The sequence below is a fragment of the Poecilia latipinna genome, unplaced genomic scaffold (assembly GCF_001443285.1).
Source record: "Poecilia latipinna isolate Pla-1442-1.1 unplaced genomic scaffold, P_latipinna-1.0 Scaffold184, whole genome shotgun sequence".
Taxonomy (NCBI): Eukaryota; Metazoa; Chordata; class Actinopteri; order Cyprinodontiformes; family Poeciliidae; genus Poecilia; species Poecilia latipinna.
Genome location: NW_015112800.1, coordinates 405868 through 422312, shown reverse-complemented (window position 1 = coordinate 422312; position 16445 = coordinate 405868). Strand labels below are relative to the sequence as shown.

Here is a 16445-nt window from a genome sequence, read left to right as displayed (position 1 = left end):
GATAAATAAAAAACTTAAATTCCAGCTGGTTGACAAACATTTAGTTGCTACCAGACATCTATAACAAAAACTGGATGAAAAAAGTCTTTAGTTTGATGCTTTGGTCTCAATCAACCGTTTTGTTGAAGGACAATTTGGTTCACAATTCATTTTATTTGTTCTTGCTGATGTTTTGGTTTTTATTTTGGATATTTTAAAATGTTTTCCAGCTCCAGTGTAAAATGTTAATTAGAATTTAATATTTATCGATCTTTGAGGATGTGTTCCTGCATTATTATGTATTATATTACTTTAAAATAGTCTTAAAACAACAATATTATTGTTTATCGCAATAACTTCTGGGACAATTTACCACCCAGAAACATTTGTTATCATGACAGGCCTAATCCTGTCAACTAGGTTCACGTTTTTAAAAGTCATTGCAGCTGCAAGGTTGCAAAAGTAATTTCTAGCACGAATAAGAATTACTCAAATGAATCAATAAAAACCCAAAATTTAAAGATGAGAAGTTGGGAACTTCTTCTGGTTGGTTGGTGGAGCAACAAACTGAAAACAAAAACGGTTCACAGCGAACATCCATCACTTTGGAGAGTTTTATACATTGTAATGAATAAAAACCCAAAGCAATCGTCTCCACAGAGTGCAATAAAGATGTCATATTTTTATTTTTTAAAGCAAACAGCGCTCCTTTTGTTAAACCAACAGGCAGAGAGCTGTTAAATTACACGGACAGATACAAAGCAGCGAATCCTGACTGTGAAGAAATGACTGTTGCTGCTAATCCGGTGTACAGTCTTGAGCTGTTTATAATGATGAAACCCGAGATTACCGCCTCTGTCGTTTGTTCCTTTACGCCTCACGCACACTTTTTCTATCACCGCCATCACACTCTGATGAAAAACTGCAAAAAGAAAAAAAATCAGTTTGCAAGACAAAAAAAAATATCTAAAAAATTTCCGCTGATTGGCTCAGACATTGGTACGACAATTAGAGGTCAGGAGGAGGTGACGTGCCGACTTACCGGGCCAGAAGTGGATTTTTATCACGCTTCCTGTGATGTGTAAAAATGATTGTTTGAAGAAGAAGAAGAAGAAGAAGAAGAAAAAAAAAAAGGAACTTGTTGTTTTTGCAGGTTGCTGCAACTGAAGAGCAATTCTGAGAAAAGAGAGGAAAAGAAAAGAGAAGAGAAGAAGATACGTGCAGAACAGACGCTCCTTAATAAACGACGCTTTCGATGAATGTTATAAACCGGCGGCGAGCGCTCAGGCCTCTGACTGCTAGAATGTGTTTTTCTTGCTAAAGTTATCAGGCTGGTTATCACTGTGTGTGTGTGTGTGTGTGTGTGTGTGTGTGTGTGTGTGTGTGTGTGTGTGTCGTCCAGATGGTGGATAACAGGCCCTGCCTTTATTAGCCAGCGCTGGCCTGATAACGACCTGGTATTGATCCCAGGTTGAAAGAGCAGGTTCGTCAAACATGGCTGATTTACAGAGAGCTGATAATGGCAGCGCTGGGCAACCGAGGAACCCCGGAGAGGAGAAAGAGGAGTAAATCAACACTGTGATGATGAAGGAGGTGTGTGTGTGTGTGTGTGTGTGAGGCCTAAACACATGCACAAACAGGGAAAAATGGACGCCAATTCGGTTTGCTATCGACAAACTGGCTCACATGTGAGGCATGCCTGAGTTCTCTCATCTTCTTCTTCTTCTTCTCATTTAATCAGCACGTAACCCACCGCTCACCTCAAACGTGCGCACACACACACACACACACACGTTGGGCTAATCTCTAATCTGGTCTCGATTAGCACCTGACCGAATTTCCATGGGTTTATCAAACCAAGCCAACCAGCAGACGCTTATCAGCCTCAGCCCCCAAAATTTCACAAGAGCAGGAATTTTTTTATTTTTTAGATTAAAAACGAAACACAGCCGGGGAAATCTTGAATAAGTCAAAAGAATATGAGAGAAAACTCTGATATCACAAGGCAGGAGATGGTGATGGAGGTGGAGAGGTGGGGGGATTTGGGATAAGAGGGGGGACTAACTGGAGGCCGCTGAAATGTTTTCTTCTTATTCTTGTTTTTTTGGAGGAGATAAAGGAGTGACACGTGTGGAAGTTACAAGCTCAAAACGGTGCGGCAGCCATTTTCGCTGCACCTCTGCAGGACGTTACAGGTCTGCTGACAGATAACAGGTCAACTTTGGTTGACTCGAGGATTGATGTGGAGATAAACATCGGAAAGGTCACCGATGCACCGATCCGATATCAACATCGATTCAGTTTCTGTTTTAAATATCTGAAATGAAACCAAACCTTTCCTCTCCAGCAGCTGTGAGGCATCACAGCGAAACCTTAAACTGCTGCGGCGCATGTTACTCAACAGGTTGTTGCTGGGCAACCAGAGAATGAGTGGGCTGCTAGGCAACCAGAGAATGAGTGGGCTGCTAGGCAACCAGAGAATGAGTGGGTTGCTAGGCAACCAGAGAATGAGAAGGTCAGTTGATTCCAACATTTCGTAGCTCGCTGTGAAAGATTGAGCAGCTAAAGTCTTTCCTCTGCCTACATCTCCCAGAATGCCGTGTGGCTCTGGATCAGATATTTCATATACTGAATAATCTATCAGACGTATTAAATAATGATATTGATCATATGTGTGTCGGATGGATGGATGGATGGATGGTCGGTCGGTCGGTCGGTGGCCTGACCTTCGTTGTAGAGCGCCGTGTACGATGGCGGGCTGCAGCTGTCTCCTTCTGCCGAGTCCTCTGGGTCCGAGGCTCCGCCCTCCTCGCCTGAGAGGCTCGGCGTGTCCGCTGTGTTTTCCTCTCCGCCGTCCAGATCCCCGTGGGAACCTGAGACCAAGAAAATAAGAGCAGAAAAATCAACTTCAGTCATTTTATTAAGTGTTTTTCTTTTATCTGTTTGTGTAAATTTGAGTCGTTTCCTGAAAACTGGATTTTCAGGACACGTTATTTATGAGCTTCTTTCACTTCCAGCTAATGAAAAGATGACATTTAAAATTAGAATATTACATCAGACCAATGCAAAAATGTAGGCTTAATGTAAAGTATGTTTAATACCTGCTTAAATGTCATTATTTTCAAAAGGTACTTTTAATCTGACAAGACTAATGAGATAAAATCTAATTTATTAAATATGACTGCATTGCATGAAGATTTGGCTCATGACAGAGAACTTTTAAATCTCAGGGTAAAGTGCTGGTTTGATAGGTCTCCAACCAACTGAACTCGGTTCTCACTGGATAAATCACCTTTTAAATCTTTATTTCTGTGAACTCAGTTTTGGCAACATATCTGTACATCCTCAGCTTACTTTCTCTTACTCTCTTTTTTTACTTAATTGCCAAAAATTTTGGGGAAATGGTGACAAACATAACAGATCACAACTGAAGTGTAAAAGAGCAAAACTCACATTATAAGACACTTTTGGATTTTAATTGCAAATTAAATACAAATGCTTCATTTATTTATTGATTTAATAAATATTTAATTCAGTAAGTTACTGTGTGTTTAGCTTCGCTATAAATTGTGACTGATCTGAAAACATTTTGTTTTTCCTGAAGCTCTCCAGACCAGGATGACAAAGATGGATGCCTGAACTGTAGCGGGAACAAATTAAAGCCCGTAACACAGATATTTATATATATTTTAAATACAGTAATTCAGAAACGGGCTTCAGGATTGGACACGCTGAACGGTTTAATCCAGAAGATTAATAGCACGAAGCCGAAGGGAACCTCTGAGCCAAATGACAGTATACCTAAAATTACAGCTAAAAGAGTGATTAGTGCCGGGCTGATCGCTATCAATTACAGTCCCATAATCCCTGCTGACCAGAGTAATTATACAGTACTTTTGATCTATTTTAGCCTGTTTGAAGATTACATCCACAAAAAAAGAAGAAGAAGAAGTAGTCAGTTAATATGGATTTAAAGTGACTTTCATTAATGATGCTCTCTCTATAGGATGGATCTTTTAATGGCGCGCTAACAGATCCAATATTCTCCCATATTTACAGCCTGCACACACATTTACACACACACCCTCTGATGAAGATGATTTTTCTGAGTGAAACAAATCCCGACACAGATCCAGGATTTTTAATTTATTTATTTTTTTCCAGTCCTCGATCCAGAACAGGTCGCAAATTAATTTCCAGGAGTCTGCGCAGACCGGCGGACCGGGCGAGCAGAGGGGAGGGGGTTAGTGGGTTGTTTCTAAAGCCGTGACTGGGGGGCGTATATATTTACAATGCTGGAACAAAAGGAGTCTATAATCTATACAAAGCACACAACAATACCCGTGAATAAAGCAGCTTGTAGAAAAAGGGAGAGGCAATTTTTCTAATTCTGTTAATTTCACTTCCAAAGCAATTAAAAGCAGGCAGAGATAATGCCGGGAAACAATCGGCGGCTGACAAAGTGTTTCTGTCTTTGTAAATGAAACATCTTTAGGCTAATTTCAACTTCCACGCCTGCATGGTTCACTCTAATTTCAGATAAAAAATTAACAGCAGATTTGGACCTTCATATTAAAAAAAGGAGAGAGAGGAAGAAAGAGGAGGAGAAAGAAAAAGAAAGAAAGAAAAAGATCGATTCAGTGTGGAAAATATTTTTAGAATTAGCTCCATGTCGTCCAAGCTTTTGCTCCATCTAATTTTCCGTATCTGGAAGGACATTTTCATACAATTAATTTCACTTTAATCAGAGTTGTACAAAGGGACTTCTGTGTGTAAAATTCCAATTATAAATCCTGTTCAAACTGGAAGTTTAAATTATGATTCCTCCCCTCGTTAGAGCTGCGGTTTAATGAATCAATCGCTGCATCGCTGCTTTTACACATCAAATGGTGTGGAAAACTTCCAACTCCGCTTTCCGCCTCCTTTTATCCCGGCAGAAATATCTTCCCCTTTTCTTTCTTCCTCTTCCGGTGTCGGACAGTTGGCAGAAGGGCCTTTCGATAAGTGAGCCATGTTCTACTTCATTTACCAGTCTCAAACTTGAAGTCGTTAATTGCTACAGCGAGATATCCTAGAAAATTGGGACTGAACTCCTTCCAGAGATGGAGGAAAAACAAGAAGACTTATTCCAAACGCGTCTCATCAATTAAACTGGGAATTATCCGGCTTTCCAGGATCTGAGAACACCTCGAGCTGTCCCTGTTCTAGAGCCAAGAAAACTTTCACAGGGTTTCTGCAGGTTTCAACAACTCAGATTTAAGACTTTTAAGACAATTATGAGTGGTATTTAAGCCCTTTATCTCCACAGAAATGTTCAAACTTCCTCCAGCCAACTGGTGATAAAATTTGCACTTATTGATAGAAGCAGAAAAAGTTAGCTAGCTAGCTAGCAAGGGCATATTAGCAGCTAGCTAGCCACAATGATGGCCAAAACTGGCAAATTTAAACTACAAAATCCATCAAATTAAAAATGCTACATTTTGGTTACTGTGATTTTTTTTCTTTGTTTTTGTGTTTATGAAACTTTTTATGAAATCTGCATTAAAGATTCAAAACTGTTTAGCTTATTTATTAATAAAAGAGGGAATTTTAAAAATGGTCGGATCATCAGTTGTTTTCTGTTTTGTTGGCCATATTTTTTTACCATTCTTATTTGTGGTGAGGAGCCCAATAAAATCATCTCGAGGGCCACAAATAGCCCCTGAGCCACATTTTGGACACCTTAGAGTCACAGAGAGCAATAAAGGTCTCCGAGTGCGACTCAATGTTTTGCCTGACTGAAAACTCACATGAAAAGGAAAAAAAAAATACACAGAATACACAAGATTAAAGCTCAATTTATGATTTTAAACAAATTTAAGACATTTCACAGCCATAATTTTAGATAAATTAATGTAATTAATGTTTAAGGATGCTCCCTTAAACAGGGCTCTATGTTCAGTGCCTGCACAAAAAAAAACAAACAAACAAACAAACAAATTCTCCAGGTTGGACAGAGATTTCGCTCCATCTCAGGGTCATATTAGCACTGCACCAACACGAGATGAAAAACTGTATAATGAGTCAAAGTTCAGCGTCTGTTTTTCCCCAAACACTCATTTGGTTTGATCATTTCACACACTGGAGATTAACCAATCTGGCTTTTCCTGACTAATTTCAGTTTGGGTTTTTCTTTGAGGTTTGGATTTGGTTCTGAATTTTGACCGATCCTGATCATCTTTTCAAAGAACTACAATGTGCAACAGAGAGAGAGAAAAAAGCACATCAGGTTCTTTTTTTCATGGAGATAACAGCTTAGAATCAAACAGGAAATCAAGAAATTCAAAGATTACGGCAAATTTACGCACCAAAGCCTTTATCTGATTTTATTAACCCAGAAAAACTCCAGCAAAGCTGATTCAAAGTAACAAAGGTTCTTCGTTATGGTGCATCTAATGAATTTTCAACATTATAAATTAATTGGTGATTTGAAAAGTGTTTTATTTTTACGCTGTAGTTCCAGTTCACAGGGTAAAAGTTTGGGAATTATTCTGTTATATTCTGAACAAAAAGAGTGTTTTACTCCACTTTACATTTCTCCTTAAGCCGCTCACCTGTGTGAAAAATACACATCAAATCAAATCTTGAGAACATTTCAGCGGTCACACATTTAACTTTTTAAATGTTAATATTTTACGTAGGATAAATGAGACATTTAAGAGACTCTTCATTTCTAAAATGGAAGTGAATGAGAGCCTGGGTGTGTGATCTCTGTGCTCTGGGCTGATTTAACAGAAAGCTGCAAGTCCTACAGGAGTGGGAGTCGTACTGAGTGAAAGTAGAAAAAAATACCAACGTTTTGATGTATAAACTGTACATGTGGGGTGGAAACTGGTGGCATAAAAGGAGTTTGAATAAAAAACACTTTGGGTGAGAATCCAAAGTGCGACATTCTGAACATTCTGGGCAAAATCTGAAAATTTTTACTTATTTAAATTGTGATTGTGTAAAATCTGTGAAAGTTATCAAAAATAAACTTTAATCCAGTAAAGTACAATTTTCTGTGAGCTAATTAAAATTTGAACAAAGTTTCTACTGAAAAGTATGGCTGAGCTGTGGAGCTCTGAACAGTTTTCCAACTGTGGTCTGTGCTACAAACATTAGCTTAATGTTGATGTTTTTAGCTAATTTTAAGCTCTGATGAGAAGCAAGAAGCTGTAAATCATAAAGAGGCGAATAAATGTCACAAAGGTTTCCATTGGCTTGCAGTTCAGCATCAGACTGAAAGTTAATAAGGAATCTACTTAATAAGGATTTGTTGAACTGAGAGGATGTGAAAATAAATGATTGATTTATGCAGTGATCGTGTTGCATCACTGATCATATGATCAATACAGCAAAGACAGAAAATCTTACCAAGTAATTTTGGTCCAGCTTCTAGTGCAAATATATTTATACATCTGAAATAAAACAAAACTAACTCAAAGGTAGCTTTTATAGAGGCTTGTTTTAAGTAAATAAATCCTTAATACTGATGAAGAACTACTAGCTCCACTGGCAAATTATTTAACTTATAACATGGGAAAATGTCTTGTTACAAGTGAAATAATCTGCCAGTGGAACATTTACGTTTCCTCAATATTAAGGAATCATTTACTTAAAACAAGTCTATTTCTTGCTAAAAAGATACTTGTGAGTTAGTTTTGTCTTATTTAAAATGTACTAAGATACTTGCACTAGAAGTCAGACAGAAGACTTGTTAATATTTTGCGTTTTTGCAGTGAAATCAGCTGCTTTCAGCGGACGGTCACCGAGATTGAGGGAAAACTGAAAAAGCTGAAAGAGTTCCTGAAGGCGACTTTTCTTCTTCTGTGGTTTATTTCAGCTACATGGAAGACAGGGGACAGCACTGTTCCCACTCTACAAACCTGCTTATTCAATCCAAACCAGGTTTTAATTGGAAGGAAATGGAAAACTGACCAACCAGCCAGATAAAGAATCAGCTGATAAATAAAAGACGAAAAATATTTTCAACAGTCGTTCAGATTTCTGTCTTATTATCTGGACATTCTCAGGCGCTAAATGAAGCAGACTGATGTATTTCAGGCAAACGGTTCCTTTAAGCTGAAGACGAGGAACTTCTGGCTCCGAGTTAACATGAATAAAATTCCCGTCCTCACAGAGATTAGACGGGAACAGATACGGAGCTACGGGAATACTAGAAAACTGGAGAGCAGCTGTCTGTCTCGGAGACGCGACGAGAGGCGGAACAAAGTGCTGCGGCTGATGAAGGAGCTGAAGATGCTGCTTTATTAACTCTGGGTCCACATCAAACCTGCAGCTTGGCTGATTAAACACAGAGACAAGGCACATCAAACCTGCACGCTCAACAAGCTGATTAAACAGACGGCAGCCGAGCCGCCGCCACAGCCGCCGCCACCGCGGCGCAGAAAAGACATCAGACCTGAGAGCTGCAGAAGAAGAATCACAGACTCCTGAAGAGAAACATGAAAAGAGCAAATTCAGAGAGAGAGAAAGGAGGAGAAGATGAGGAGGAGGAGGATGGTACCTGACACAGAGTCGGGCGCTGGAGAGGAGCCACTTATTGATCAGAGTCACGAGGAAACGCTCCTCATCAACTTTACACTTTAAACATTTCCTTCAGCGCTGCAGCGATCTTATCGCCGATCCGTGACCGCCTCCGACGCTCAGACTAAACAAAGCAGTTCAACCGGCATGAAAACACAAATTTTCTGTTTAAATTTCAAAATGAAATCTGTGGAAATGGAAAAAAATTAAAGAGAGAAATTTAATGAATGCCTGAGAAATGATTGGCTGAACGGTCGCAGGTTCAAATCCTCTTCAGTGGTTTCACCTGAAGCTTCACTTCATCACAGGAAGCCGCTTTGAAAAAGACCGAAGGATCAGAACCAAGCAGGAAATTTGATGTTTTCCTGCAGGTTTCCGCAATTCAAAATTAAGACCATTATGAATGCAAATTAGCCTCAAAAGTCTCATAATTATACAAGATTTAATAGTTCTGCTGAGACAAATGAAAGACATATGATTAATGTATTTAAAGCCAACCTAAGTTTTTAAAAATGAATTTAAGATATTTTAAGGCCGTAAATAGAATTTAAGACCAATAACTCCACAAAAATGTATGAACTTTGTCCAGCCAACCAGCAATAAATTTGCATTTATCTATTATAAATACAAAAAAAAGCTAACTAGCTAGCAAGGACATGCTAGCAGTGAGTAACCTGGTAGCTTCAAAAGCCCAACAAATAATACATAAAGACTATATGAGATTAAATCGCCTGCCAAGACAAGCAATTAATGTATTTAAGGTCAACTAATTTTTAAAAATGAATTCAAGACAAATTAAGGCCTTAATTTTAAATATATGAATTTAAGACTTAAAACAAATAACCACTGAAGAAAACGACACAAAAACCTCTTAAAAAGGCACAGAGTGCAACTCATGAAATGTAAACAAAAATGGAGCAGCGTCGCATTTTAGCGGTTTTAAAATGTTTCTTTTGTCGTAAGTCCAAATTATGAATAATATCTCCCGCTAACGCCAGGCTAGCATGTTTGTTTTGGTTGTATTTACCAAGAATGCTCTGCGCTGTAGTCCACAGGTTTCGAACCTGATCAGAGTTCACTTCAATCGAATCGAAACCGAGGTTAGCAGGCGGACCAAAGTTAGCTTCAGAGTTCAATCACGTCTCTCCAAACGAACCGGACTTTCTAGGCAAACGAACTGGAGTTGGATTAAAGCGGACCAAACCGGGCTGGTGTGAATGCAGCCCAAGGTCATTCTAACCGTCAGCCGGTGGAAAAATGAGGTGTTAAGTAAAGAAGTGAAGCTCTTGCTGACTTTGAGAGACCCGGATCTTCTGCCGCGGCGTGGAGCGTGGAGCGTTTCGTGGCGCGGCGTGACGTGGAAAGAGGGGTGGCGTGGAGCAGCACACGGCGCGGAGTGGCGTGACGTGGAGTGGCGTGGCGTTGAGTGGTGTGGCGTGGAGAGCGGCGTGATGTGGAAAGAGGGGTGGCGTGGAGCAGCACACGGCGCGGAGTGGCGTGACGTGGAGTGGTGTGGCGTGGCGTGGTGTGGCGTGGAGAGCGGCGTCCACAGAGCTGTTTACTGTGAAACTGAAACTAATGATGGGTGATAATTATCCTGCAGCCATGCACACATCAAAGGAATGAAAATAAATGTTTTACAGGGAAATAAAGTGAAAAAGCTGCACTTTTTCCTCTCTCTCTCTTTCTTTCTTCCTGACCGACTCTATCAATCATTCCTTCATATCCTCTCCTCCTCCTCTCTCCATTCCCCTCTGTCCTCTTCTCTCCTATCACTGGAGCTCTCACTCCATCACCTACCCTCCCTGTCTCCCCTTCATCCCTTTTTTTTGCCCCCCGCCCCCCGTGCTGCAGAAAGCGCGGTGACTGGGAGCGTCACTCTGCGCGGATAGCTGCGAGCCGTTGGCGGTTATCGGCTCCTGCAGACTCTCTCTGCCGGTCTGATCTGTCTCCTCTTCATTAAGCAAATACGCCGACGTGGAAATGAAAACATAATAGCTATTTGATTTCCAGAGAGATATTTTGCATATTGGTTCGGAGCTGATAGCGGAATTTCATCAAGTCGTTTTTTTTTTCTTCTTCTTCTTCTTCTCCCTCTCCCGCCACCACTGCCGCCTCCTCCTCCTCCTCCTCTTCCTCGCTGCTTTAAAAACTGAATTACTGAGCTGGGCCAGCTTTCAGCTAAGATTTCTTTACATTGCTGGGAAGTGGGAAAAAAAATCCGGCTCCCCAGGAAGACTACTTAAATGATTAAATATCCCCCCACCATTCCCATCTTTTCTTTCCTCCCTCTCTTTTTGATAAGGAGGAAGAAAATTTAAAGAATTCACAGTGCTTTAGGTTGACGGTACTAATCAGAGATAGGAGTGAGAAAATTAACTCCTTAATGAGCAGAGTCGTCTCTCTGATAAAGGTCCGGGATGGGGAGACGGCGGGGCGAGCCGAACCCTGAGAGAAGGACACAAAGAGACGGAGAGATGGGAGAGCCAATGGAGGGATGGAGAACAGACAAAGGGAGGCTTAGTTTCCTCTTCCTCCTCTTCCTCTGAGGAGCGCGTTTCTGCTTCTCAGGTGGAGATAGCAGGTGATACGGCTCTCCCTCCCGCTGCTGACGGACGGACCGTCCGGTGGTGGGGTATCCTCCACGGCCCCCAGAGGAAGAGGAGGAGGAGGAAGAACAAGCTGATAGCCTGGAGGTTCTCAGGAGGAAATAAATCTCCCCGCTGCTGCTGCGTGTTGGACACCATGTTGCTTTGGACCCGCCTCTCGGCCGGGTCCAAAGCAACCCGGCAGCGATTCTCCACAGTAAATTATCCCAGGAGATATCGCGATAAACGATAATATTGTTTTGAGATCATTTCCAAGTAATGTAATGGTAAACACTGCAAAAACAGAACATTTTACCAAGTATTTTTGGTACTGACATCTTAGTGCATTTAAAATACGACAAAACTAACTTATAAGTAACCTTTCAGCAACACATAGGAGCTTGTTCTAAGTGAATAATTCCTTAATATTGATGAAAAAGTACTTGTTCCTTTGTAAAATTATATCGTTTATAAGAAGGGAAAAGTAAAAAATGCTCACAGAAAGTTGACTGAACTGGTTTTTTTGTCTGGTTTTGTAGTTTTTACTGTTTAAGTTTCGTTAATTTTTCAGATTTTACCTCAGAATGTTCATCTTACAGGGAAATATTCTGATTCTTTTCTTATTTAAACCACTTCCACGCCCACAGCTTCATCTCCACATGTACAGTTTACACATCAAAACGCAGATATTTCTGTCGGCTTTCACCCAGTGTGTCTCTCACAGCTGTGGGACTCACAGATTTCTGTCAAATCAGCCCAGAGAGCGGCGAACACTCACCCAAGCTCTCAACTTTTCTTTCCAAACTGAAACTGAAGAGTCTTTTTTACTGCCGTTTCTCCAACATAAAACAAATATGTCAATATGATTTACAGTTTTTGAAAATGTTTTTTCTGTGTTTGCTAGCTTTTTTTCCAAAAAAAAAAAAAAAGGAAATCGCCATAGCAACCAGCGACTGTGCCTTTTCTTAAGATTCTCAGGATACCTGATTTTGGGCCCGTTTCTGCCATCGGGTGAAACTATTTTCTGCAGTTTCTGTGTAGACATGCAAATCACTTTTACATCTGACTGGTGTCCTAAAGAAGTCTGTTACAGATGTGAATGCATTTCAAGAGCAATGTTTGGGTTTATGTCTGTTTATGATCCATAAAGTACTAAATCTTATCATCACAAAAGCTTGTGATAAAACTTTGACTCCGTATCAACCAGGCATTTCTAAGTAACATTTGCATCTCATGTAAAGACCTGTTGTATTTTTGTAAAGCATGATGTAAACCCTCAGAAATAACAGAATGATTTCCAAATTAGTTTAATCTGCTGCATCAACCTCAAATAACAATAACCCGGATCTTTAAACCGGTCTTTAGTTCTGGTTCTATTTCCTGCTGATGGCTGACGACTGAGCTGCCAACAAAAATCTGGACCCAAACTATTTCTTTACAAGGTGAAATTTTCAGGCTAAACTTTGTGCAACATGTGGAGTCACTCAATCTGGGAGGATTAATAAATAATTGACAAAAGAAGACATTTTTCTCTGCCTCGTTCTGGAAATGTTCACAGATCAGTTTGCTTATTCAGGAGCAGGAACTGCAGCAAAGTCAACAGCTCCTGCAACACGCCGGCCTTTCTTAGAAACACTGCATCCTGACGCTGACCCCAGTAGTCAAAGGTCACCATAACTCAGCTAGCTGGACCATAAATTGTCCCAGAAGTTGTTGCTGTTTGAGAACATTTAAAAGTAATATAATGGTAATGGTATAAAAATGCAAGGGTGCGTTCTCAAATAACACTGGAAGACATTCCAAATATCCAAATTAAATAAACTAAACAGAAAAAAACAAATGAAATAGATACTGCAGTTTTGTCCTAAAGCACCAGACTGAAGACTTCAGTCATCCAGTTTTAGGTAGAAAGACAGAGAGACACAGGAATAACAATAATCGTTCAAATGGAAATTATTGAGCTTATTTTCATCATGTGATTAACTGATTTATTGTGACTCAGAAATGATCAAAACTGGATCTGATTTGGTATTTCTGGGTGTGAACTGGACCTGTTTGTCTTCTAAAGTGAACTTGGATGATGTTTTTGGATCTAAATAAAGTGAATTTTGTGTTTTCAGAGTGAATTTCCTGGAGTCTGGATGCATAGCTGAACGTCATTCATCATCTTTGGTTTCATGGCAGAACAAAAGGCCACACTGAGTGCTAACGAAGACGGCTGAGATGGAAAGATAACACTTTGAAGATGATGCATTTCAGCAGATTTCATCACTCATTCGATGCATTTCCCTCAGCTTCCTGCTGCACTTCTGGCTGCACTTTGCATGCGACCCAACGGGATCCGTCAGATCTCTCTTCTTCTCCCCAAACTCCCAGGTCAGGAATGCACCGTTTGGGTTTCCTGCGCCGCAGCGTGCAGGATCAAGCTTTCCCTCGGGTGTTGTGTTTCACAACCGTTTCTTCTCTGGCAGCACTTCAGACGCTGCTGCCCGTCACCGACTGCTTCATTTTTCCTCAAGGACGCCTCCATCCCCCTCTTCCTCCCACACGCACGCCGAGCGGCATTCTGGTGCTCTGAACGGATTCCTCATGGAAAGTGAACATGTGTGCGTCGTGATAAGACTGTGTGTCGTTTTAATCGTGAAGTGAAACATTTAGATTCAGGCCTGATTAAAAGAAAAGGCCTTTCTGCATGATGTTAACAAAACGCTGAAGGGCGGATAAACGCGGCGCATCACAAACAAACCAGCTCTGAGCGATCTGCAGTTTTATTGACTCATATTTAAAAGAGCTTCACAGAGTAAACTTTTCCAGGGAAATTCGTCCTGAAGTATCCGGCAGCAGCAGCAGCAGCATCTTTGTAATCTGATCTGTGTGTTTTATTCCTCATCCTAGAGGATCAAGAGATAAACGAGTTCATTTACGTCCGATTTCATCCCAGAACTCATTCAGTTAAAGTCGATTCTCCTCATGTAATGTTTGGACTTCCTGGCAATGAATACAATTAATATCTGAGCATTAAAAATTATCCATAACCTCCTTAGTAAGTAAAAAAAACAGCAAAAAACAATGTAAACATTTATAAAAACATAGATAAAACCTATTATAAATAATTTCCTTATTTATAGTATTAATAGTGCCTTTACTGATACTATAATTTATTTAGAAATATTCTGAATATTTTTATAAATAAATTATTATAATGAATAATTTAATCTTATATATGGTGTATTTAATAATATGAAAACAATATTTATTTTATAAATGATATTAAAAAACTTATATATAATATATTTATTAGAAGGGTCTTTAATATTATATTACTATTATTACTTGTTATATTTTCTATTATTTTGGCATCACATATCTATTTAATTATCCCATAATTATTCTTTAATTTATTTTTCAATATTTTTATTCACTTTTTCAAAATTATTTGGAACATCTATAATACGCATTTTTAATTTTTTAAATATATATAAATTTTTTTTTCTTTAAAAATAAATATGTATTTATACATTTTCTATATAATTTCATCTATAAAAATCATCTACTTGTTTATTATAATTCTTTATTGATTAACAAATTTTTAATAATTTTTGTATCCATCCATGTTTTATCTGTTTATTTATCTCTTTTGTACCCGAACAGAATAAAGGCCTTATTGAAAAGATGCTTTTCTAATCTGACTTCCTGTTTGGTCTCATCTCTGACTCACACCTGCAGAAATGTTTGGACCCTGCAGAACCTCTCCATGAAGAGCCAGATATTCTTTCAGCAGACGGCAGAAAAAAAAAAAACTAACTCGTTTCTGTGAACTCCTCTGACGTTCGTTAGAATAAACCAGCAGCTGATAAAAGTATTGTTTGTCTTTTTAATCCACCAATAAGGAAAAGGGGAGAAAAAACAGGTGGCGCTTCACATAAAGAGAGGGGAGGACGAGAAGGGGGCGGAGTCTGGAGATAGAGAGCGGTTACCATGCCGCCCGAGCCGAGACCCTGGACTATTGAAGCCAGGCATGCAGACGAGAAAGCCAGCCGATAAGCCCGGCTGATAAAAGATAGAAAATAGCAGCAGATTTGAACTTTCCCACCGTCCTAAGATCCACCGAGGGAGGAGGGGGTTTCATCCAGCGACTTATTCAGTCCACTGATATCTGCAGCCGACGGAGCGAGGAAAACTCAGAGCAGAACTCCAGAACATGTTCTCCCAGAACCCGTGATGTTCTGGAAATACCCGGCGGGCCCAGAACAATGAGGGAAGATAATCCCAGAGCGCAGGAGTTAAACAACCAGCAGGTTTCCTAATGTGGTCAGAGGGAGGTCACACACAAACACACACACACACAGAAGGTCAACCAGTGTGTGTGTGTGTGTGTGTGTGTGTGTGTGTGTGTGTGTGTGTGTGTGTGTGAAGTCATCCTCCTCATCAGATCAGAGACACTGTTTCTGTCTGTATCGCTGCAGATGAAACACACAGGGCCTTGAGTTAACCTGTGAGAACGTTCACACACGTCGACACACACTGCAGATGTATTTCTCCTGGAAATGAAGGAGGTTTCAGTGCAAAGTGAAGCAGATCTTTGAATAAACCTGAACCTCAGCGGCTCTTTTAGCCACGTGTGTCCGCTGCATTGACCATTTTATCCCAAAGAAACCGATTTAGCAGAACAAACAGAAACTAACCCGCATGTGGACGTTTCCGAACCCCTTACGGTTTAGGTCAAGACTCCTGTGTTCCAGATACGGATGTTTGACCAACACAAGAGTGTTTTCCCTCCTGATAGTCCGGTAGGCTCTGTTCTACTGGGGACAAAAGTTGCAACAGTTGTAACATTTCCAGCTGCTGTGGTTCTCTTTCACTCTGCACTGCATCAAACAAACAAAACCCTTTGAAAAACCTGTTCCCCTCCTCGCCTGTGCAGGCGCTGCAGCCAGAACCACTACAGGAAACAACACAAAAACTTCTGAAGAAGACACTGACTGCAACTTCCTGCTTCACAAAATGTCATCAAAAATGTTTTAACATCAGATTTTAGCGGACCATCAGCCATTTTTCCCCACTAGCGCTAGACTCCAAGCGTTTGTTTTGGTTGTGTTTACCCAGAATGCCCTGCGCTGAACACCACTTCCTGCTTTTGGAGCAGTCTCTGGTCTGCTTGGAATTCACATATTAATTCAATCCGCACCAGAGTTCACTTTTTTGATCTGCATCAGAGTTTGATTTTGCATTCACACCTCCGTAAACGAACTGGACTGGAGTTGGAGTAAAGCAGACTAATCGGTGTTAGTGTGAACGCGCCCTGATATT

The 16445-nt window shown here is 40.2% G+C and overlaps 1 protein-coding gene across 2 annotated transcripts in view; it reads right to left on the bottom strand.

Annotated features, from left to right (window-relative positions):
- zfpm1 (zinc finger protein, FOG family member 1) overlaps positions 1 to 16445 on the bottom strand; it is a 103287-nt gene that overhangs the window by 44235 nt on the left and 42607 nt on the right. For both annotated transcript variants that reach the window (XM_015030509.1, XM_015030510.1), the window contains exon 2: positions 2706 to 2852. In XM_015030509.1, coding sequence (XP_014885995.1) covers positions 2706 to 2852 — 147 coding nt within the window. The remainder of the gene's footprint in view (positions 1 to 2705; positions 2853 to 16445) is intronic.